The 24,706-nt window shown below is 38.0% G+C and overlaps 1 protein-coding gene across 1 annotated transcript in view; it reads right to left on the reverse strand.

Annotated features, from left to right (window-relative positions):
• Window positions 1–3,070: 3,070 nt before the first annotated feature.
• Window positions 3,071–24,706, reverse strand: part of KAT6B (lysine acetyltransferase 6B) — a 118,888-nt gene continuing 97,252 nt past the window's right edge. Inside the window, 5 exon segments of the mRNA XM_009277646.1 lie at window positions 3,071–6,851; window positions 8,799–9,108; window positions 10,347–10,613; window positions 11,233–11,392; window positions 13,520–13,751. Of these exon segments, the coding sequence (XP_009275921.1) occupies window positions 4,366–6,851; window positions 8,799–9,108; window positions 10,347–10,613; window positions 11,233–11,392; window positions 13,520–13,751 (3,455 nt within the window). The 3' untranslated portion in view covers window positions 3,071–4,365.

Raw genomic sequence — 24,706 nt, forward strand, 5'->3', positions numbered from 1 at the left:
TCTTCTTACAAACTCCCTCCCTACTCCACAAAGCTCAAAACAGCAACTTTTGATCAATGCACACCCCAGAGCTTCACTACGGAAGAGCTGACCTGTCTAAACAATGCTGGAAATACATAGTTTTAATACAGACAAGTATTAAAAGTAAAGGGAAGAGGAAGAAAAACAGTCATAGGTCTTTACTACATTGGTCAGTTTGTTTGCTCCTATAGGTGTCAGTCTCTACAGAACAGGCTGTTATAGGATCACCCTCAGCACTACAGATAATTGCCAAGCCCAGTCTTTCTATTTACCACACTGTATTTAAATGGAGTTTGTTTCCATCAACTCGTCTGCCTGATGGACAAATTAAATAGCTTATAAAACTCAAACCACACAGACAGTGATCTAACATGAAAGTTTTGTACATTTAGAAGTCCTCTGTTTCCACTTACATCACACAGCTTCTTACAAAGTTAGTCAAAAATCACTTATATTTTGTCCACTGCTAGGAGATGAGGTAGCCAGAGCGTGACAACACTTACCATTCCTGTTTTGCTAAAGGGCTAGAGTGCAGCTTTCATGTGACAACACTTACCATTTTTTGCTAAAGGGCTAGAGTGCAGCTTTCAGGAGTACTGTGATTTGGCAGCTTCCAGATGAAGTAGGTTCTGCTCCAAAGACAAGTATCTTCCCTAGAACCAGGTCTTGCCTGAAGCACTCTGCTGGTACAGCTATGCTAATTAAGCAGTTCTGAAGTAAACATACTTATTTACTTCCCAGCTTTTTTCCCTACCATTCTCCCAGAATCAATTAGACTAAATCAAAAAAGGCAAAAGTGCTGGAACACGTAGCTTCCACAAAGTAGGCAACCATTGCAAGTTGCTAACTAGCAAGTGCTAGCAGCACTGACTTCACCTACAAGCCAGGTCTGCAAGCAATGGACACGCAGAACGAGGCAAGTTTATTTCATTCTTGCAAATCACTAGTGGTGTGAAGTATCCCATTTGTCAACCCAAAGGCTAAGATTGCATGGGCAGGGAGACCTCCTGCATTTCACAAGAATCATCTGTTGCAACTCTGTGAATTCTTTTGAGATACTAAAAGAAAAGAGCTAATTCTCAGCTGGGATAGTGCTATAGCACAGTCAAAACTGACACTGCAATGGCCACACAATACGTAGAACAGGTAGATCTGTCAAGGAAAGACAGCCGCCTTATAAAACAGAAATTGTAGTGCAGTAATGCAATTTACAGCTGAATAGTCACTATGAGAAAAGATGTAGGACAGCCATTTGTCCTCCTGAAAGGAATTCAGTTCTGAAATTAAAAAAAAAGAAAAAAAAAATTGGAAACTTGCCTGTTGTGCACACACAATACATCATTTTCCACCCAAGTTTTAATCTATGTATTGCAAATACAGAATTTTAGCAATATGCTGGAGTCAGGATGCTCCGTTTCAGGTTAGCACATGCAGAAATGGCAAGAAGGTCTGATTTGCCTGTATGTTACAGGCTTGGAAACCTGAAGCTAAACAGCAGTGGATAAAGACCCAGGCCTTTTTCACTCACTGTAAAACATACAAATGAAAGATCACAAAACATAGTGCTACTTTGAGAGGCAATTATTCAACAAAGATACAAGGTCCTAGTTACACACACTCGAAGGCTGCATGTTAACTGTGTTGAGTTCACCTTCCCTTTTCCTACGCATAAAAAAAGGTGACAGTGACTTTGTGAAGACAATCACACATGTAGTTTAAGTACTACGAATACTCTGCCTTCAAAAAGCAAATTTGACAGTGTAAGTGCACGAACAAAGATCTGTTATATTGTGCTCTCCTTCTCCAGCATTCCGAACTCCTAAAATACAAGTTACTCTGAATTACCATTTGACCAGCAATTTTAGCTCCCATTCAGATCCACTATTTTAGACTGCTGCCCCATCATATTAACATTGAACAGGTTATGCGCATAAATCTGTAGTATCCATTTCTTGATTTGGCAATGCCACACACTAAGGTTTTTATTTAAATACATACGTATTTCTCTGACTTTTGAGCATATAAAATATCACCTATAAAGCTGCTTTATATACTGGAATGGGGACATACAGTTTTCAGTCAAGATGACCAATCCTTTCACCTTAGCTACCAACCCTCCCGCAGTTTCAGTGGGCTAGAGGGGGGATTCAGTGGAAACATTCACATTAGAAGCATTTTGACAAATTGTTACAAGGATTTTTTTTCTGGTGCAGATTCACACGCACCCAATGTGAACTTGGTCCATTCACAAGCTCCACGTAGACAGCCTTCTTGAGTTTTACAGACCTTCTATTGCTAGAAGTGTTCATATATGTGTGTATGTGTTTGTGTGTGCACATATACATGCATATACACAGAACTCGGAGGTTCAATGCAAGATTTGTATCGTCTTGTAAACCAGCAACAATGACAAAGGAAGAGATTACAATTCTATCGTTAAGATACAGTCCAAAACATCATGTCTGTTACTATCATATACCCTTTTACACATATATTAACACTTTCTATAGGAAAGAAGTTTCATACATTAAATATTGACAACCTTGTAATGTATTAAATACATATTTATTCAATATTTTATTAAGATTATTAAAAAAAATAATCTTAGATACTCTTTATTTTCACAAGGTGTATGCAATTATGATGAGTAACCTACACTTAGGCTCAAACAGCCTAATCCAAACCCCATCAACTTTAATGGGCTTTAGATCAAGCATGTGAGAGCACTGTAACAAACACTGTTTCAGGAGGTAATTCCCATGCAACATCAAACTATGACAAGACACAAGAGGCTAAAAATGGCTCATCATAATTTATTTTATGTTAAAATGTACAGCTTGGGGGGGGTGTTTTTTTGCAGTTTTTATTTTTGTTTCTTGGGTGGGGTTTTTTTGTGTGGTTTTTTTTTTTTTAAGTGACTGACTAAAAAGATAACAGATAAATACAAGAGTGTCACTGGGTCCTATTTTTACATGTATCAAGCCTCTTCTGTTCGGCCCTTACAGTCACTCTGTACAGGTACAAAGGCTACAAAAAAGGAAGCAATATATTTTTTGTGTGTTTTTTTTTTTTTAAGTGACTGACTAAAAAGATAACAGATAAATACAAGAGTGTCACTGGGTCCTATTTTTACATGTATCAAGCCTCTTCTGTTCGGCCCTTACAGTCACTCTGTACAGGTACAAAGGCTACAAAAAAGGAAGCAATATAAACAGACACAAATAACTTTTGCCTTTTTACATGCGATCTGTAAGCTTAGTTTGAGCTATTCACACGCTACTGCTCTATTTTTTCCCTTAAAAAATAACTCCAATATTTTATAAGGATAGAAAAATCTACAGATGGAAAGAAAATGTAAAGTTAGAGGCATTTCCATAAAATAGCAACTTTACACCAAATTCACTACTTTTTTTTTTAAATCCTGCCAAGTATTTGGACATATATGAAAATGTTTCAAAACTTGACAAATAAACACTGAGATGTTTCAATCAACAAAAAAACATAACAGTATTTATAAAACAGAAAGCTGCCTTTTTTCCTACCCCCAGCCCCAAAGAAACTGGTCACAAAAATGGAAAAGAGTCTCAACTTTACACTAAACATACAGCAATAAAACCCTTTGAACTAACCAAAATGTGAATAGCTTTTGCAGCTTTTTTTTATTATTTTTTACAAGTTTTATAATTAACAAAAATATAGTTCTGTTTTTTTTACCCCTCAAACTAGGGTAACCTAATCAAGGCAAAAAAATTAAGAAATGGCTTACTGTTAAGCACAACACTTGTACAGTACTACAAAATGCACTGTCACTAACAAAGACATTAGCGGCATGCGGAAGTGTCACCTTCAGAAACAAAATAATACAATAAAAGAACTGCTAAAAGGCATTTACATGTGGGGAAAGGAGAGAGAAAAAGCTCACGATCCAGTACTGTCTGATAGTTTTGGAGTCTATTTATCCACATTTTTAATGGGAGCAGGCACATAAAATGGCTCTGAACCATCAGCTGCTGTGTAATTGCAGTTCATAGAAAGAGTTCTTCCTTTCCAGAGAACTTCAAGCTCAATGAAATAAACAAAAAGTGGAAAACCACCTAATTCCCCCCAAAAGAAAAGAGAAGTTAAATCCCACAAAGTTAAAAAAACAAAACAAAAAAAACAAAACAAGAAATAAAGAAAAAAGAAAAACTTGTATAAGGCTTTCTGCTGCATACAGCTTTTAAATGGTGCCAACAAACGTTTTTGCATTCACACCAATTGCTGGTTTTGAAATCGTACTCTCCAAAAGATATTTGTGCAGATCAATCCAATATGCCAGTTTGGTAGTCTGTCTCTCCAAAGGGCCTACCTTCTCATGTAGGATCCATTAAGAGACTGTTTAGACATGCCTGTATTCATGTAGCCATGATGCCCCGGAGGAGTGTACATCATGTTACTGTGGGGTGCTGTCTGCATTGGTTGCTGTGCATATGGCTGAGTTCCCATCATCCCCATCTGCATCTGCATAGGGTACTGGGGTGTTTGATTCATATACCCATGATTACTGTGATATCCACTATTCATCATCGGTTGGGACATACTATAACCATTCATAGCATTAAGGGTATTCATATTCATGTTCACTGAATTGACATTATAAGCTGGGGCTGGCATCAAATTTACACTCATGTTCATACCACGCTGCATTGTTAAGGTCCGCGCAGGCCCTTGCATGGCCACAGTCTGTGAAGCACGCCCATAAATTTGTGGCTGATGGGCTGCAGCAGCAGGTGGCAGAGGCGTGGATTTGGTTCTTACAGAAACATGACCTTTGCTGGCCATCTGAGTCTGCAGTCTTTGGGTGTGGGATATCCCAATATTTGATGAAGTCATATTACGCTGCAAAAGGGGAGGTGGCAAATTCATGGGAGGAGGAGTAAGGTTGGGGGGCGGGGTCATGGTAGCCTGTGCTTGGGGTCCTCCAGGAACAGCATGTGGAGACTGAGAAAGCTGAACGAGCCCTGTATTACTTAAGGGGGTGGACAAAGAGGCACTGTTTGCATAGGAAGTTACAGCAGCTGAATGGCTGTAAGGCAAAGAATGATCCATAAGCGTGTTAGTTAACTGTTGCAGTTTGGCAAGGCTGAAGGTGGCAGATGGCTGTGAGTAATGCCCTGCTCCAAATTCACTCTGCCCCATTCTTTCATATAATCCAATGTTGGCATTGCCAGTCTCGGGGATTTCAGTTAACTGCATAGGTGGTGTAAAATTAGCGGCCATGCTGCACTGGGATAACTGTTGGTTGCTGCTTGGAGGCCTTTCAACAACACAACCTTGGGGAGATTTTACGTTACAAGTGGGAGGAGAACTGATGTTTGTTTGTTGCATCATACTGCAGCTTCCATTAATGTTAGACATCTGCTGTGTCACTGCACAGCTACTCTGTGTTAGGTTACTAGATGTAAGGCTACTGTACGAGCAACTGTTTTGTGAAGAGTTGTTTCCACAGATACTACTACCCATTGTAGAATCGTAACTGCTTGGGTTTTCATAGTTTTCTGTTGTGCTCTCAATGCTCCCTAAGTCACTAAACCCACTATCCACAACTTGTTGCGAATGATCAGAAACTGAAGGGACATCCATCATTGGGCTGGTCTCCATGTTCTGTAGAGACGGCACAGAAATGGCACTTTGATCTGGGCTGATCTGAGCATAGCTGTTCTCTAAAGGAGCAACATTTGGACTATTAACAGAACGAACTGACTGGCTGGGATGAGAGTGCACAGATGAAACCGGGCTGCTGTGGTCAGACTGCTGACAATCATCCAGTGTGGTCATCTGGGGACTTTGGTCATTATGGGCATAGTTTTGCAAACTTCTACAGGCCTCTTGAGTCTCTGCACAGTCCTGAAACGTATCTTCATGTTCGCTTGCTTCTTGGGTTAGAGACTGTACTGCTTGAACTGTCTCTGAGTCAATCTCCATGGTCTCAGTACTCTCTCCCTTGAAATCGGAATGTAATTCTTCACCAGTTTTTTGGTCCTGGTTGTTATCTGTATGATCATCATCAGATTCAGGCACCGGGTCTGAATCTGGAGCAAGTTCCTTCTGGTCACTTTCACACTCATCAGCTGCAAGGTCAACACCACAATCCATTAAGTCCTCTTGATTTGAATTACCAGTTTGAACATTTACGTCTAAAAAAGATTGCTGTGTTTCCAGCATTTCTTTGAAAGCTTCACCAGGCAATTCCTCTTTCTCCACTTCTGTTGAACCCATGTGGCTATCGTCTTCATCATCTGCATCATGATCCTCATTGTGAGAAGGTTCTTCGTCATCATCATCCTCCTCCTCCTGATCATCCAAATGCACAGACTCCTCTTTTTGCAAAAACACCTCTTCTGCTTTGTCTTTTTCTTGATCTTTCGAATTGATTCCACCTTCTTCTACATTGCTTTCTTCTTCCCCAGCTTTCATCGTATCATTTTCTTGTTTTTCAAAGGGTTCACTGGGTGGATGCAGAGGTTCAGGTTCTACCTCTTTTACCTCATCATCTGGCGGTGGCAATACTTCAACAGGCTCTTTAATCGCTTCCTCCGTAACAGCAGGAACTGAGCAGGGCTTGTCTTCAGCTACTTCCTTTTGTTCCTCCACCAGCACCTGATAGTCAGGCTCCATAGGAGTCTCGGGTGGAGTGTATAAATTAAGCTTAAAGCCAGGTTTTCTTTCTTTGCTTTGCCTCCATTTAGATGGACCACGCTTAACTCCTTTGGGCCAACCCTGCTTACTCTTTAAAGGTTCAAGATTGTCTTTAGTGCTTTCTTCCAATACAGCTGCATCCTCTGTATTATCTTTGGGAGGCAATAAATAGAGACAAAAGAAAAGTCTTAGCTTGCACAAACTAATCAATATTTTCAAACATAATCCCAAAAGTAATTATAAACTCAAAATGTATTAAGAAACTCTGGAACAAGAGTTATAAACAGATCTCAAACCACAGTAGAATGACATAATATCTACAGCTGAAACACACTACACAGATATGTAAAGTTGTTCTTGTTTGGTGGCCTTTTAACAGTGACCATCAGAAACACTATTTATACACTAGAAGAATCCCAGAGATTTACATCACAAGACATGTAAACTAAAGTAAAAATATTCTCCAAATATTGGATTATCAACCTTTGTTTTTAGAATAGAGGTATGCCATCACTTTATATAGATATTGATCTAATGCATATTCATCTTTTTTGATAGTAGTAACACGAGAGCCTGGAGTTCCCTGTTTGGCCATTCTGGAGGACAAGGCATAGTAAGAATATAATCGTGCCTTAGTACCAACACTGAAAAAAAGGTCATTCATTCTGTTATCTTCTCATAGGCAGCATATCATGACACAGCTCACAATACATGACAAAAGCCAAAAGATAATTGAAATTAAACACAGAGTGCATCAGAATACTAAATTAATCCATTGGGTAGGGTTTTTTAATAGTCAAACACATTCACTCCTCTCCTCTCTCCCCAGATACCACTCACATATACACCAGAAAAAGGAAGAATTCTCAGGATATAACATGCTGCATTTGGGAGTGTAACGGCTTCAGCGATACTCCTTTGCCAAGTTCTGCCTCTCACTGTAGTGTTATAACACTCCTACAGTCAATTAATGTGATGACATGGTCCATGGACAAATACACAGTATCAGTCTAGTTAAAGCAGTGCAAACCTGACCACTGGAACATAGCTGGAACACTCTGAATTTGCTACTATTAGTTTAATTCATTTCTGTTGAGAAGCAGGAAAAAGCGGTAATATTCTAATGTACCTGTGCACCGGTTTGTAACAGCACCAACATTCGTAAGCATGGTTGCTCTAGTCGCACAAAAGCTGTTTAAAATAGATATCAGTGCATGATCCCTCAACTGAGGATCGCAAAGATTAAAACTTCCCATGCAATTATGAAAATACTGAAATAGTACCCACTAGCTTCTTAGAGAAAAATATATATATACCCGAGAATCCAGTCATTCATTCTGGAATTAAAACTTGTAAGTGTAATTTGAGAGCCAGGAGGTCAAGGGATGAATATACGTTCAGAATAGCTCATTAGTTATTTCGCTATCCATCCATTAGCTTTTCTGCCAGGAAATATCCCTGAAATCAAACTAGATAAGCAGCTTTGAAAGAACACAGTTAAAACTATCCCTCTCTTCTTGGGTGAAAAAAATAGGGACCCCAGTGCTGAGGACATATTGTGCCCCAGAAACAACAAGTGTTTCACTGAATTACCAACAATGCTGAATAGAAAGATATTTGTGTAAATCAAATCTTACTTTTTGCTTGTATCCTTTACAAAGGATACAAAACCAATATTAGACAATATTCCAGTGATACCCCTGCTCTACTGAGTATGAAATGCCCTGTTGCAGGGACATAAAAGTTGTTTTTGGCAACACGACAAGGATTGCAGTGCTTCAGATTGGAAAACATTTGTTTTCTGAACACAAAAAACCAGATTATAATATTAATGGGTCAGGAATAACAAAAGAAGTAAACACAATAGAAACAAAACAAGAAGTCTGATGCCACCACTGAATTTTAATAAACTACGTGCGATTAATGGCTCCAGGAGCATCTCTAAGCAGAAAGCATTATTAAGATCGTAAGATTTTAAGACCAAAATGGCTAAATACATCTCGTTAAAAACTTCCAGATTTATGACAAAAGTAAACACTGCCTTTGAAGGCCACCTGACAAATTAATTTTGTGAAGATATAAGAACATTTTCAGCTTACTTGTACAATTGTCATCACTCCTGTAACAATGAATATCTTTCTCCTCCTTGTTCTGCTCTTCCTCCTCCTCCTTCTCCTGTTTCTGCTGCCCAGGTTGATACTCAAAAGCTTTTCTAATCACAGGCTTCAAGTCATCATCTTCCCCATCCATCTCACAGGTAGGTTCCAGCTGCGGCATGGGACGCTCTTCGTCTGAGTTATCAAACGGCTCATTCAACACCTCTGTTGTTTCCGAAATTGTCTCTGTTGTAACACTGCTATTAATCCTTCTGCGTTTACGGCCCCTTTTCTTTTTCAGTACGAAAGGTCTCTGAAAAATAATTCCACAAATATAACTCTTCCTACATGCCTGTTTGTTAGCTTACTCTGGACATAAATAAATAAATTTTTGTAAAGTGAGTTTACAGTAATCTATTTACTCATTCAAAAAAAACCCCTTACATTGCATCAAATTCAAAAGTAGACAGAATATAGAAGTAAAATGTCTACAGTTAGAGCAGGTATGTATTTATACATGTACAAACCTTTTTGTAGGTGAAAATTAAGACTAGAATTTTCTACATATTGTAGTGACTTTTACCTTCTTCTGTCAAATAATATAAAAATATTACATAAACTGTACTTACACATTTTTCCTCTGTAGATTTATAATTCCCCAACAACCTTCACAAGTATCAAAGTTTATTCTTCTACATTTCTGGTTTCTGCTATTTTAGAAATAAGTATGTATATAGAAAAACAGATAACAGCAAAGGAAGTGCACCTCAAGCTTCACATGGTCTCAACAATACACTAAAAGAATCCTACAGTTGGCTGCTATGAAGAAAAAAAAGTGTTCAACAGTTTATATTTCTATTATTCTGCATTCTCACAGATTTATAGTTAAAGTTTGCTCATCTAAAGTATAAACAAAGGGACACTCAATTCCCTAATTCTCACCAGAGACACCTAAATACATACGCTGAGTGCTTTAAAATTTTGGGATGCTTAGTTTACTAATGTAAACCATTCAAACAGTTGATTTTTCAAACAAAATTAAGAATTACGTAAATGCTGCAGTAATCAGATTTTAACATTTAAATCTCTTGGAAATTAGAAGAATATGGGTTAAAAAAACCCTTCTGTTTTAACAGCGTTTGCTTTCGAAAAACAGTATTCCCCTTTAAGGAGTTCCTATATTAAAAACAATAAAAAGACAAACCCCACAAGCTGGACTCCATCTTAAAATGAAAAAAGGAAGAACCATTAAAATATTGAACCAATACCAATGCCAAACAGCAGAGGGCAATCACTGGTTTAAAAATTAACAGGAAATTCTGATTTTGTGTGTCACTGGTACTTTACAGTTCTGTGAAAAATCCAAAAGATGAAAAATTGGATGGAGAGGAAAAAAAGAGAGAAGACAGGAGCTGTTCAGTGTCCAAACGCTATAGGAAGGATTGAAACAGTCTAGTAAGTGTTCATAAAAAAACAGATTGTTATTTCGATGATAACGATTTGATTGAAATCAGAGATGAATGACTAAACCAAACCATTGAAGTAACACACCTTTCTTTTTATGGCCAGTGACTGTGGCTTTGTCAGCCGGGGAGGCGAACTTTGCTGAGTCTCATCCCCGCCATCCTCTTCGCTGCTTTCCTTAGATTGCTCTGTGGCTTGCCCTCGCTCCCCCACCACTGCCACACTTTATGGAGGTCGCAAATATTTATTTTTAGATTGTACTTTTGCAGGTGATTGCCTACTATTAGTTCTCGTGGAGAATATTTCTTGCTCTTCCTTTTCCCAGCAGCTAGCTTGTTCCATCAGACGCTCAGCCTGAAGGGTTGAGGTTAAAATAACGGGTCACTGAAACAGCATTTACTTAGCCATATCCTTTACATTCAGCTAAAAAGTTACAATAAGTCGACCCTGATTAGCACCGCTGGCTAACCTAGCAACAACATTTCAGCTGAATCATCTAGTAGCTCCTTTACAACAGTTAGGATAACAAACCAAAGAAGATTGCATTTCATGGGATATTTAGCACTATTAATGATGCAGCGAATTGATTTAAGTTCTTTAGCACTACATTACATGCCCACTGACATGGATCACTTTGAGCAAGTTCATAACACAAAGAATCGATTGACACTGCAGCCCCTGAGCTCTGCACCAAATTTGATCTGATTACATGCTCTTCAACTACCTCAAGAGTGATAAATACAGCTTCATGACAAGTGGTTCATTTTTTAAGTTTTCATATTCATCCCCCCAAAGTTACCACGTCTTGCTGTACAGCTTACAAAAATTGTGCATTACAATAGTATCGGTATCCTCTATCACTAAGCAGTGATCAAAGTTAAAACTACTCTGTTTAAGACAGCCTAATGTTGAATATTCAGAGTGATGAAATCCAAAGGAAGGGAAATTCAGAATAAGAAGTTTCAGCTATTACCTCCTTTTCTGCTTCTCTCTCTTCTTCAGAAACGGCAGCATTAGAAACTAATAAAGGAGTCCATCTCAAGCTTTCAGGATCTACTTCATTGATGCGTGGATTCGCTTTCAGTTTCTCCATATGACTTGAAATCAGCTTTTCCCTTCTAATAATTACAAATCTACAATCCAATAAACAGTAATTTATTTTATAAAGTGATCACCTTAAACAGCTTTCCTACAGTTTAAATCCTTTTGCACAATAACCTGTGAAAATAGATGGGTAAATAAATGGATACACCAAACTAAAAATATCAGCTGACACACATAGATAACATGCTTACACTACTGACTGTTTACGAAGAGGAAGTGAGGAAACAACCGTTTATGAAGTGAAAGCTCAATACTAAACATCACTAGGGCAGAGAGGAAAGTAAAGGTTTTATAGTTGACTACCCTAAATCCATGCAAGAGGTTTAGTGTTGGCACTTCAGTCACTGCCAGAACAATTTCCAATTTTAATATGACATACAAGCATAAACAGAAAACAGTGTGGATCATCAAGTGAAGAGTGAGAAAGTCGTTAATATTACAACTGAAGACAGCAACTAATTGGATAAGAAATCAAGTTAGAAACATAGATTTTCTAACAAAGCATAACAATGTACCTTAGTCCTATGCTGATGCAGTAGAAAACAACTTTCTAATTACTATGAAATGAAGTAGCATACCAAAAGTAGGTAAAGACTAACATAACAGCATACACTAGCACATATCCCACCAAATTCCCCTGTGACAAAGAACTATACAATTTTAAACAACAAAAAATATGTTGGGTTTTTTTTTTTAGCAAGGATTTCAAATGCTGTAAAAATCAGGTAGGTTAAGTGACAACATTGCTTTTCACTGAGAGAATGTTTTTAAAAAACCCCATCAGATCCAGGTGAACCCTTTTCACAGAATTGTGACAAACCTCTACTTCACTACATGCAAGAAAAATTAACAAAATGTAGGAAATCGTAAGAAGCCATACCCGATTCCCAAGGTAAGTGTCTGGCAGGAATTTCAAAGATGTGATTTCTTTTCCTGGCTCAGCCACCGACCTTCTAGATACCTTTAGCCAGGTCAGTTCGTGTCCCTGTCTAAGCTTTACTACCTGTGAAAAAAGACTAACTGACCTTGTTCATAAAGTATTTTGAATTCTACAGATGAAAAAACGTTATCTTCTAACTGGGTGTCAGTATTCAGGGCCTATAATAATTTGTGACAGGGCAGAAGCTACATGTAAGTAATGAATACATATTTGATTCTCCCTTAAAATGCCTTTGTCCCATCAGGTTGTCCATAAATAACCACACCAGAAAGTTATGGTTTTAATGCAATGACAGCACTCCTCTTGCTACTCTCGTAACACCATCCTGTAAGCCAATCCCCTTTTTGAAGAATTGCATTCTTACTAGTTCAAAACGTACTAGTTTTGAATGCTAGTGCTGGTGCACATAAAAGTTACTGGGGCTGAGCTATTCCTGATCTTAATTTTATTTTTTGGCAACCCACTGTTTGTAAGGCAGTTTTGCTTAATTATAAAGTTTCTACGATTGGAATATCCAGGAAGAATTACAAAGATCTTCAGAAACACAAATACCATTGAAAGTCATTTAAGGCATTTTATGAAGAAAAAAAAGCCTAAACAACAAACACAACCCACTTAAAATCTAAAATATCAATCAAGATCATTAGGAAAGGAGATACTCGCAAAACAGGAACTCACATTCCCAGTGCACTAATTTTCAACATTGATTGTAACATTAAATAGAAACTTTAAAAAGTCATTTGCATTCCCAGTACCTTGGGCAGGAGGACTTCATGTAGAGCTGATCTGATTCCATGGCTTGTGTGAATTCAGTAATGATTGAAAAAGGGGGTGCGGAGAGAAAGACTGCCACCCACAAACCCAAATTTTTCCCTCACCAGTATTCAAAGCAAAGATATTTGCAAAGCAAGAGTCGGGAACTGTACTTACGGAAGATGATACTGAATGAAACAAAATTCTTCACTGAAAATGTTTCAAGCTGGCCACACCCTTCTAATAACCATTAACATGAGAGAGGATCCAAAAAACCACCATTTGTTTAGGGAGAAAAACTCCTTATGCAAGACCCAGCCGTACTGACTTCTTCAGTAAGATGGTTATCATTCATTTTAAAGTCAGAATTTTACACAGACATTTTTCACATCAACTGTTTTGTAAGTAGAGAAAGTGAGTGTTTTGCCTCAGTATTTTTTAAATTTTTACAAGATTCACTGACCTATCTTCTCTTTTATCTATCATGCTATGTTGCTGCAGGGTTGTGGCAATATCATGTGGACACATTCCAGTAGCTCGACTCATTCCTTTGATGCTGATTTGTTTTTCATGGTGGCAGTTAAGGTATTCTAATATGACGCTTTTCCAATAAGCCAAGTATGAGAGACGACCCAGATCAGACAATGGCTTTTCAGGGGATCCTGCTTGACCCTCTCTTCTAGAGAGTAAATAGCCTAGAAGGAAAAGAAACAGAATACCTTACTGAGATAACAAAACTAAAGAATTTTAACTACTCCTTAAGAAAGTTGGTATTAATAGAAAGATCAGCATGACTGTTTACACTATTGGTAACTCTTGCGATTAAAGAAATCCTATCCATGAAAGACATTGGTTTTCATCATTATAGTGACATAGAAAAAGATTAAATCCTTGTAAGAGACTCAGATCTTATGTTATGAGAATCAAACATTAACTAACCCCCCCCTTCTAATCATAAGGCAAGGAGGAAAGAAAAAGCCAACACGTTTCAGAACAGGTCTCATCATACATGATCTCATGTAGAACTACAACTGTCTGGCCTTTTGAGAAACTTTCACACCTGAGTTACGTCACTGAAGCCAAGAATTTTCAGAAGAATCTCAAGAGGAAGTGTCATGGATAATATCAGTTAAGTCAGTTTTCTTCAAGAAGTCCCAGATGACATAAGTTTTTGATTAAAGTTAGTTGTTTTATTTCAGGGGTGACATATAATTCACAAGTTGAATTACTAGGAGAATTACTTAGGAGAAATAATTAAAAAATAATCTCCCTTAATTCACGTTTAAGAACATTCACATAATTCCAGTTTGCAGTCTTCAAGACAGTAACCGATCAGCTATTATACAATACACCACCTTCATTTTATATTCTGTGTATGTTGTAAGTCCTTTTTAACTCTCTTCAGCTTTAAGAAGCTTTTACAATTTAAAGTAGAACACACCTGCTTGGAGATAACAGAAGAAGTCTGGTATTTGCCACCATTAAAACTAATTCAGGAGAAAGAGAAAAAATAACACAATTAATAAAATGTATCCTTTCACGGTAATTCATCCCTCCATGATACATATTCTGCACTGTGCCTTTACAAACACTACCAAAACATGGGCCTTAAACATCAGGCTTACAAAAAGCTTATTCCACCATAAGCATAGACATCATGCTTATGCAATTACATTACTCAAAGTCATTTGGAATCCACCAACATATATGGTTCTTTAATTAATAAAATGTATCCTTTCACGGTAATTCATCCCTCCATGATACATATTCTGCACTGTGCCTTTACAAACACTACCAAAACATGGGCCTTAAACATCAGGCTTACAAAAAGCTTATTCCACCATAAGCATAGACATCATGCTTATGCAATTACATTACTCAAAGTCATTTGGAATCCACCAACATATATGGTTCTTTTGCCTTCCAATATTCTTAAATACTTTTTTTTTTTTTTTAGAGTTGGAATCCCTCATTTTATTTTTCAAAAAGATTCCTTTAAAACATATCTAGTACGGCCACGTCACATTTGCTAAACAAATCCTCTTGACATCTTCACAAGTTTCTCCTCGTCAAGGTAGCTATAAATTAAAAACGTATGATTAACATCCAGCTTTGAGTGAAGCAGTGGCTGTTTCCTTATTTTGCTGTATGTTCTACCATATACAAAATGTAAACACATTATTTTTTTATATATATATAAAAATATGAAATGCACACATACATACATGTATATTTACTCAGCCTGAAACAACGGTCTTCCCTTTTTTGGGAGCAATACAAAAGGTCAACAGAGTTTGGAAAATATATATGCACTGGTCATCATACTCTAACCTCCAGTTTGCATAAAAATGTTTACACAGAAAAGCAGACATCCTACTACATTCCAAGTGATAGGTAACAACGTAGATACTGAAATAAGTAGTGTGCCCTTCATACCTATTAACATGATTTATGATAAAATGCCAGAGCTTCAGGAGGAACACCATCCCACATCTGCCTACTTCTACATAGCACACTGACGCCTACGTAAAGCCTGCCTACGTCTGCATGGTACCACTGGAAACTCAGCAAGTAAATTTATTCTGTTTTACAGAAGAAAAGCTACCTTAAAACTGAAGAAAAGGAATGTGTTTTAACATTTGAAGTTGCAGCATATTAAAGTTTTTTGTAACTAGATGATACATCTTAGTACTACATGTAACTGTTATTGACAGGAAAAGCCAAACGTCGCATTCAAAACCAGATTGCATCCTGAATAGTTTGAAGGTAAAGAATTGTTTTTTTACTTCCAGCTGCACAAAAGGAGACCTACAGCATATAGCCTATTCTGCATAATTTTAGACAAAGCTTCACTTGTACCAAGAAAGAATTTTGGATCAGCTTGTTTACAACATATAAAGACAGGTTTTATACTAAGACATCATTGCCTACAGAAAAACATGCAAAACTGTAGCAGTACAAGTAGTGATACAAGTCTCAACACAGGAAGAGAGGGAGAATAACCTAGATTTTTAAAATAAATCCATGAGGAGAACTTACAGTTGCTTCAAGTAACTTTACAGTTTAACCTACCAACTTCACATTCAAGAAAACTTGGGCACTAATAGAAGGTGTTTGTAGGCTGTTTACAAGACCTGGATGTGATTCTTGTATTTCACTATACTTTAAAATTACTTTGACAAGAACTTTCTTCCTCCACTTCCATTTTCCTCATACGTAACAGGGCTATAACTATACTTTCTTGGTAAACATCTTACGAGGCTTAATAAGAAACCACTATCAAGACTTTGGAATCATTAGTTAGGCAACCACAAGTAGCTTTAGAGTTTTACTAGCCTATCCTTGCTCATCGGCTCCTTCCAATGGCTGGGGACTTTGAGACTAGTTCTTAGTGGTCATTTTCACACGGTTTTACTCTACATTAAGGCAGTGAAACTTCACCTGCATGACAATAACATCTGTCGGTATTCTTCTCCTTCCATTCTACAATATAACCTATGCTTATCCAAGATACTCACATTCTATAGGATCAAAAATATAAATCAGAGGTAACAGTCTCAGTTACACGTAGCGAGCACTGAATGGAAAGTTTCTCTTAACCGATTCTGCGATTTGAATGACATCTATTAAATTAAACTTACCAAAGAGACGCCAAATAATTGATCTAAGTTGCAGGTAAATAAAAAACACTGATCTCGGTAGCTCGTGTATCTATCCTGAAGCATCTGAAATGAGTACAATATGCCCCTGTTAAACAGATACCCCCAGTGTCATTGTGTCTGTCTAATCTTAATAATGGATAGCCTCAAATTGGAAACCTGAAAGAACTTTCTTAAACTATAACCCCTACACAAGACTATGAACAACAGCAACATTCAGAGAACAAAAATATAGCTCCTCCCCACCCCCCCCAAGAGTAAACAAGTCAGACTGTATGTTACACAAAAAAAAAACCCACAACAAAATATAGGACCTAATCTAGAAGAACAAAGAGTTGTCTATCTTATCTTCTGGGCATATGAGTGATAGTATCACAAAATTAAACAGCAAAAATACCATTAATGATTTTTATTTCTTGCCTTATCTCCAGCCTTCATCATGAAGCAACATGCTATTTACAGCCTTTGGTTTTTGTCATGCAAACCTCCCCAGAACTACTAAGGTTTTATCTTTTTCAAGATTTAAAACAATTAGAAGAAATTAAATCTGAGAAAAGGAAAGTTAGTATAAGATGCATATATATTACGCCTTCAACACGAATTTAAGAGATAATCAGACATTAAACCATACATTTAAAGAAATTAACTTGAGCAGTATCTTGTAATTTCAATCTACAGCATTCCTAGTACATAACTCCCCTGAAATAGCTACAGCAGAGTCCACAACGCACTTATGTGAAAACAATAACTTTAATACATCTGTGCCAGTCTCCAGAAACTTTCAGTTAGTTAACTACTGATTTTGTGATGCTCAGTTCTGTCTCTTAAAACAAATTAAACAGCGTGAGATCAGAGGTCCAGCTTAATAGTACGCTGTTCTGACAGTAGCCAACAGAAAAATCCAAGGGACAGACTAAAACAGGCAACCATCTTGTGAAACTCACATGCAAACAGAATTAATCTGGCTCTGTCCAAACAAATGGAACCCGGCAGATGTGTATCATCCCCACACTTTTTGGCATTTTCTAAGAAGTTGGTAAGACTTGTTAAGTATCGCTGTCTTTTGCAAGCAGCACAGAGTCTATCTTCCTCCTCCATTCACTGCATTTACCTATGTATTCACTAGTACAAGTCTTTATTGTCATGTCCACTAATATGCCTGGTACCGATGTGAACTGACTTGTATCTTCCCTAGCTGTCTCCTGAAAATCTCCTAAAAATCGGGATCGTATCAGCTCCCTTTCAGTCCTATGGCATGAAAGCATTTTATGCATACTTCAAGGTACAAACTCCCATGAGCAGCTATTGCATTACTAAGCCTCTTTTATCTCCAAATCCCCAAGACACATCCTTCTTTCCCTGTCATACACACTTCCAAACTTTGCTACCTTAGCTTTCTAATATTAAGCATAAACCACTCCATGGTTTTAAGTAAGGCGGATACGATTTAGCTTGAGACAGCTGAATTGAATTTTATTATCTATTGAAGAAATACAGGCTTGTCCCTTTGCTTTTAATGTGGTAGCAAAGGCAGGCTAACCCTCAAAGGTTTAAGACAACAGAGATGCAGATTACTTAGAGGCCGGTGGCATAGGAAGAAGCAGCAAACAAAGACACTAAATAATTGAACTGGTATACTGAGAAAGACCAAGCGAACAAACTAAAATTGTCAGAAGTTGTCAAATGAAGTTTGAAGATATTCTTTAAGGACTCTCCTGCAATCTGTGTGCTCTCTATGTATGCTTTATATTCTACAGCAACGAACAAATCAATTTATCATTTCATTTCTGATGAATAGTCAAAGAAAAGAGATCTAGCTAAAAAAAAAAAAAAAATCCGGGTTTTTTTAAAAAAAAAATCCCGTTTTTTTTTAGGGTGTTTAACTAACCACAGTCATTATAAAGTCATTAGATTTTCAAGTAAGCTGAGTAATTTAACTTGATTCAAGTAAACCACAAAACTAAAAACCCCAATCTTGTCCTCCCTTCCCTCCAGCCCATTTGCAACCTGGATATAGGTGTTTGAATTACACTCGTTTGTGTGCACACAAGAGAGCATGGCCACACTGTGGCTCAGTTACACAGAAGTAGTTGAACTGTGGTATGCATATTGCACAAGATTGAACGAACACTTCATTAGTGGTTTCCTATTCATCTGAAAAGCAAGAGAACTTAGCTAATATGAAGGTTTTGAACAAGTATTTCTGATATAATTGTGTTTACTATTTCTAAGAAACTTTATATCCTGGAACAATTCTAGAATGCTGTATTTTATATTAAGTACAAAGATCAGTTTGTTTAGCTTAAGAGTAAGCAATAGTCGGTTGGTTAGCATCCACACTTTGGAGAATAAGTAACTGTAGCAGAGTAGGTTCTGAGAAGGTGAAATAGAGGGCTATATTTGACTTGTAAAGTTAAGTATATTAGTCCTCTTTTTATGAAAGTATCACAACATCTCTTGCAATCTCCAATGGGCAATACAATTGTACATTTTATTGAAAATTCAACATAGCCAAAATACAATCCACCCAGAGCATCCTGAGGCAGTTTCAATGCAATATACTCTGGAAAATGCCAGCAGCTGAATCTCTAGTATAATTTCCTGTGTTCTACTATCCCCGTGCTCCCTTAATGGAGCGTCTGACAGATCAACCTCACCACACACAACAGACACTGTGCCATACGCAATGGACACTGTGCTGATCTAGCACAATTCCTCCACTCCTTGAACTTCACTGCTTACAGGTAGGCAGGTTCTCTGAGAACAGTGCCTCAAAGAGAGGCACTTCACTCTTGTGGGGACATCACATATGATGTTTAACTATTGCTCTGAAAATATCTTTCACCTCATTGCATCGCATTGCAATGCATTGCATAGTCTTCAGCAGAAACAGATAGAATCAGCAAATCATGCCTGAATGGCAAATAGAGTACTGAATCTCATTCCGTACCTGGACAAGTACTTACAAATTGCAGTTCCTTTCTCCAGTGCTACTAGCAACAAATTCACGTATTTGTTTTTCCACTTACGCAAGTTAAAAATTAAAACAAAGAGAGTCTTCGAAGTGGACCCTGAGGGTAGGGATTCACGAGTCCTACATTTCAGCTTGGATAGATTTTTTTGTTTGCTACAAAAAGCTGGAAGTAATAGTTTACACTGAAAAACTTAAAAGAAATTTATCTGAGAGCCCGTGATTTAGGAAACAGTTTTATCTATCAATCACATAACGCACTGGAGATAAAACGCAGTTCTGATCTTACTAAAGAAGTCATATTCAGTATCACTTTCTAGGAAATCAATAATATTAATCTCTCTGAATAAGAAAGTTACGAACACTAGTGAAGAAAGTCTGTTATGTTCTTGTAACTGAGACAGAACTCAACTTTACAAAAAACCAAAAAGACAAACATCTTAAAGTTAGGATGTGTACTACCAGAGTATTCCAGAGTCCTCATCTTGGATCATCCTAGCTGTTCCAGAGAACACAACTCTTCACTCAAATTTTGTAATTCAAACTTAGATCTTCACTTTTTTTTTTTTAAATCATCTGCAGATTAGATTGGCCTTTACCTTAAAGAAAAGCTGCAGTCAAATGCAGTGTTTCTTTCAAAAAAAAGAACCACACTGGTGGTAGTTTAATGCAAGAAAAGCAGCAGAGCTTTGCTTCACTGCAAACACTCATTACAGAGAAATGATTACATCCCATTTCATCCCTCCACATTCACAGAATTATTAATAAACATAACACACAAAGCTCTCAAATAGGACCAACTCTTACAGAGCACAAGAACAGTACATAAAATGCAACATAGCACAGGTCCCTAGATTAGAATAACTCCTAAGTCTTTCAGCAGTAACCCTGCCACTATAACTTATTGGACTTTGAACAGCAGTGGACTTGGCAAATAGGAAATCTTTATTCTATTCAGCAGGGCTTCATCAAGACAGCTTCCTTTTGTGCTTTTTAGGCTATCATCTTCCATGATTCCCAGTAAAATTGCTTGATCACCATCATGGTACCTTGCTTCAAAGAAGAAAATTTCTATTGTGACTCTTTACTTTATTTACATGGAAGAAAAAGACTCTCCACCTTTTAAAGTACAAAGATCAAAATTTAAGAGAAGTATCATTGCAAAAGCATTAATTTATTGCTTATGTATTAAAATACCCACAAAACAGATGAAACTATATTATCACATCTGAATAATCTTCCAATAATTTTTAAACCCAGAAAGTCAGATGGTATTCTTGTAATAGATAATGACTGAGAATCAGGGTGGGGAATAAACCATATGAAGAACCAAATTCAAATCTATCAACCTTGGCTTCCAAAATTAAGTCTCTTTTGCCACTGTAATTCACCTCACAATAAAACACAATAGCAAACTTAAATGGTTCCAAACTTGCTCAAGCCTTGCCTGCATAGAAAGCCCATTTTAAAAACAGGTTTCAACTCACAAACAGGAATGACATAGCTTAGAACAACTGTCAGGTTGTCAGCTCTCACAGAGTCATGAAACAGCTACTGAGCTGCTACAACATACAGCATGTCATAGTAAGGTAAACCGTCACCAGCTTCAGTTTGCCTATGAGATATGTCATCTGTATGTACTGGTATTCAGCCGCTGAGTTGTAAATGGCTTAACTGCCTGTTAATCAAGGACAAGACAGACAACAAAGACAGAAGCACTGTTGCTATTCTAAGGGACATGCTTGCTCTCCAGCTGTGCACTAAGGCCACCACAATCAAATTAATTTGAACAGCTACACAGAATTGCTGTCAATGCACAACTAAACTCCATTTTATCTTTCTGAACCTGTTCAGCTATACTAACAATAGTAATACATCACTGATCCTATAAATAGGCTTGAAGAAAGCTGCCAGTGTTGAGTACCATATCAAGTCCAGTTCAAAATGCACCTATGCAACACAGCACTTAAATGACAGCCTGCTGACAGCACTTCACTTCCAAACTTCCTGAAGTTTACTTACAAATTAAGTTCTCCTACCATGAGCTAATCTAATGCTAACAGAAGTTTCAGAAGACGGCATGTGTAGAAATACCTGCAGACAGAATTTAATATAGATCCAGAAGCACCTTAGCATTTGTTATGTGACTTATACCAAGTCAAATGTTCTATCATCTTCGTAATATCATGATGATACAAATCCATTTATTTCACTCATTGTTGTAGTTGTCCACTCTTGTCTTTTTTGAAAATGCATGTAACATTTGCCACCTTTCAGTTACTGAGGATGTTCCCCAGCTGCCATGACTTCTCACAGATGATAGGAAGAGGTCTCACAATCATGTAAGCCAGTTCCCTTGGGTGAATCTCACCTGGTCCTATGAGTCTGTATATGTCCATTTTACTTAAGTACTCTGTAACTTGATCTTCCTCTACCATGGATGGCATCTCTCTCTGCTCCTTAAATTCTGCCACACCTGAGAACAGGCCCTGTCAGCGAAAGCCAAGGCAAAGAAAGTACTGAGTACCTCAGATCCCTTCTGAGATCTCCACCGCATCCCCATGTTGTTACACAATGCCTACTCCATTCAGCAGCAGGGCCATGTTCTGCTTACTCTTCCTTTGGCTGTCCACATACTTGTAAGAGCTCTCCTGTTGCTCTCCACATCCCTCAGTTTCAACTCCAACCAAGCTTTGGCTTAATTCCATTCCTGCACATGTAATCGATACCAGTACCTTCTGTAGACTTCTGTTTTGCTCAAGTCAGGAGCTCTTCCTGCAGCCTAGCAGACTTACTGTCATGCCTGCTATTTTCAAGAACATTAGAATGAGTCATTTTTGCAGTTTGAGAAAACTGTCTTTGGAGATCAATGTGCCTTGTGCTCCTTTGCCCCGCACAGCAGCCTCTTACAGGACACCACTTACCAGTTCTCTAAACAAGGTAAAATTTTGGGCCTTAGTCTGCTAGTTGCCCTCCTCATTTCCCTCAGGATATGAAACCCTACTATCTCACAGCCACTACAGCCTGGGCTGCCACTGACTATTACTTCCCTGATCAATTCCTCTTTGTTTGTGAGTAGCAGAACCAGCAAAGCATTTACCCTAGCTGGTCCTTCCAAAATCTGTGTCAAAATATTGTCCCAAACACCCTGCAGAAATCTGCTGGACTGCTTGTATCCTGCTGTGCTGCCCTTGAGCACAGTGTTTCAAGTAGTCCTTGAGAACAAGGGCCTTCCACTAGCAGATGTCATCCAGTTGCTTGGAAGGTTCATCCTCTTCCTTTTTTGATCAGGCTGTCTGTAACAAATGCCCACCACAGTATTCATGATTGCCACCCTATCCTCTGATTCTGAGGCATAGGGACCTGACAGGCCTATCACCCATCCCATAGCAGAGCTCCATGCTTCCAAGTCATTCCTTTGTGTAGAGCACAACCTCCCTTCCTTGGCTTCCCTGTCTGCCCTTCCTCAAGAGACTATTACCATCTATTGCAGCAGTCCAGTCTTCTGAGCTACCCCACTGCACCTCTGTAACCCCAATGAGGTTACAGCTCTATGACAGAGTACAGTCTTCTAATTCCTCCTTTTTGTCTTCAGGACTTGAGAAACTGGAATAATGGGATCTCAAACACAGTGCAAGAGGGCCTCCTTTCCCTGCCCAACCCAATCACATTGTCTCTTGCAAACCCCACTCTCCAAGAAGCCCAAGACCTGGATGGCTACTTATTCCCCTAGAAGTTCTGTCCAAGTTAGTTTCTGATGTGCCAGTGTGGTCAATCCAACTGGTGCCTGTGACACATCACCATCATGGTTGTTGTGACAACTCTAAACAGCTCTCCAGACCCTCAGGACACCCCATTCTGGGCCAACTGTTCCATTAGACTGCCAGGTTTGCACATCTTGGTCATCGGTGCTATCCACGTGTTCATTAAATAGAAGCTGGACACAAGGCTACTCCACCTCACTTCAAGACTTCCTACTTGACCAGCAACTTCACCTGCTGTCTTTTGATTCCCGAACATAGTTCAATCACTTTCTGAACTAAGAATCCATCAACATGCTCCCTCCTTCTATGCTGTGCTCCAAAATGCTCATGCTGAATTAGGAACAGAATTAGTCGTACACAAACTTATTTCTCCTTAACCACTATCACACAGCTCTAAAATGCAGTGTCTTGTTCCATTTCCTACCATTTAGTCTGAATACTGCTCAGTACAAGAAACTAATACAAATATTCCATCATATTTTACAGTGTACTGAGTTTACAGCAAAGGTCACTGCATTTGTATGTTATTCTACTGTTATGAAAAAGTGAAAACAATACTTTAAACAAGTATGGGTCTCCATGAAGTGTTAAGATAGACAATTATAAGAAAATTCACCAAGAGGCAAATATATTCTCCTATTATTTAGGATTCATCTTGGAGAGCACTTCTATGATCTTGTATCCAGACAAAGATTGGGGAAAGTTCAACACTTTTGTGTTTTTTATATTAACACTGTAGATGCATTTCTGCCCATTTTAAACACTATTTTCCTATCAGGAAGTATTATATCTAGCATGAATATGCCCTCTAAACTATATATACTCACAGCTGTTTAAATAACAGATGACAAAGTCACAGGTATTTCAACTAATCGCTTGGTCCAGAGCAATTACATAATAAACAGGAACACTGGACCTCAAATGCATGGTGCACCTCTGCACCAGCTGTACAGATTAACTGCATTGCAAATCAGAGCAACAATACATGCAATTAAGCATTTGGCTCATATCAGTTATTCACCTCATCATGTTACGCACTTAAGCAGTCAGCAATGAAGTCCACTGATCTAGCCTATCTGCCAGTGAAGTCGGATCAAAAGTATCACCACTGACCAGAGCAAAGGGATAGGAACAGTATACTGATGTCATGAAAATGGGAGTCAAATAGGAGCAGGTTGCTTGGATCGTAAGAACAGATTTTAGCCTACTGATCTTTCCCCAGTTGTAGACTGAATGTACCCTTCACAGCAGAAGTC

This window comes from Aptenodytes forsteri, unplaced genomic scaffold (assembly GCF_000699145.1).
Source record: "Aptenodytes forsteri isolate BGI_AS27 unplaced genomic scaffold, ASM69914v1 Scaffold15, whole genome shotgun sequence".
Classification (NCBI taxonomy): domain Eukaryota; kingdom Metazoa; phylum Chordata; class Aves; order Sphenisciformes; family Spheniscidae; genus Aptenodytes; species Aptenodytes forsteri.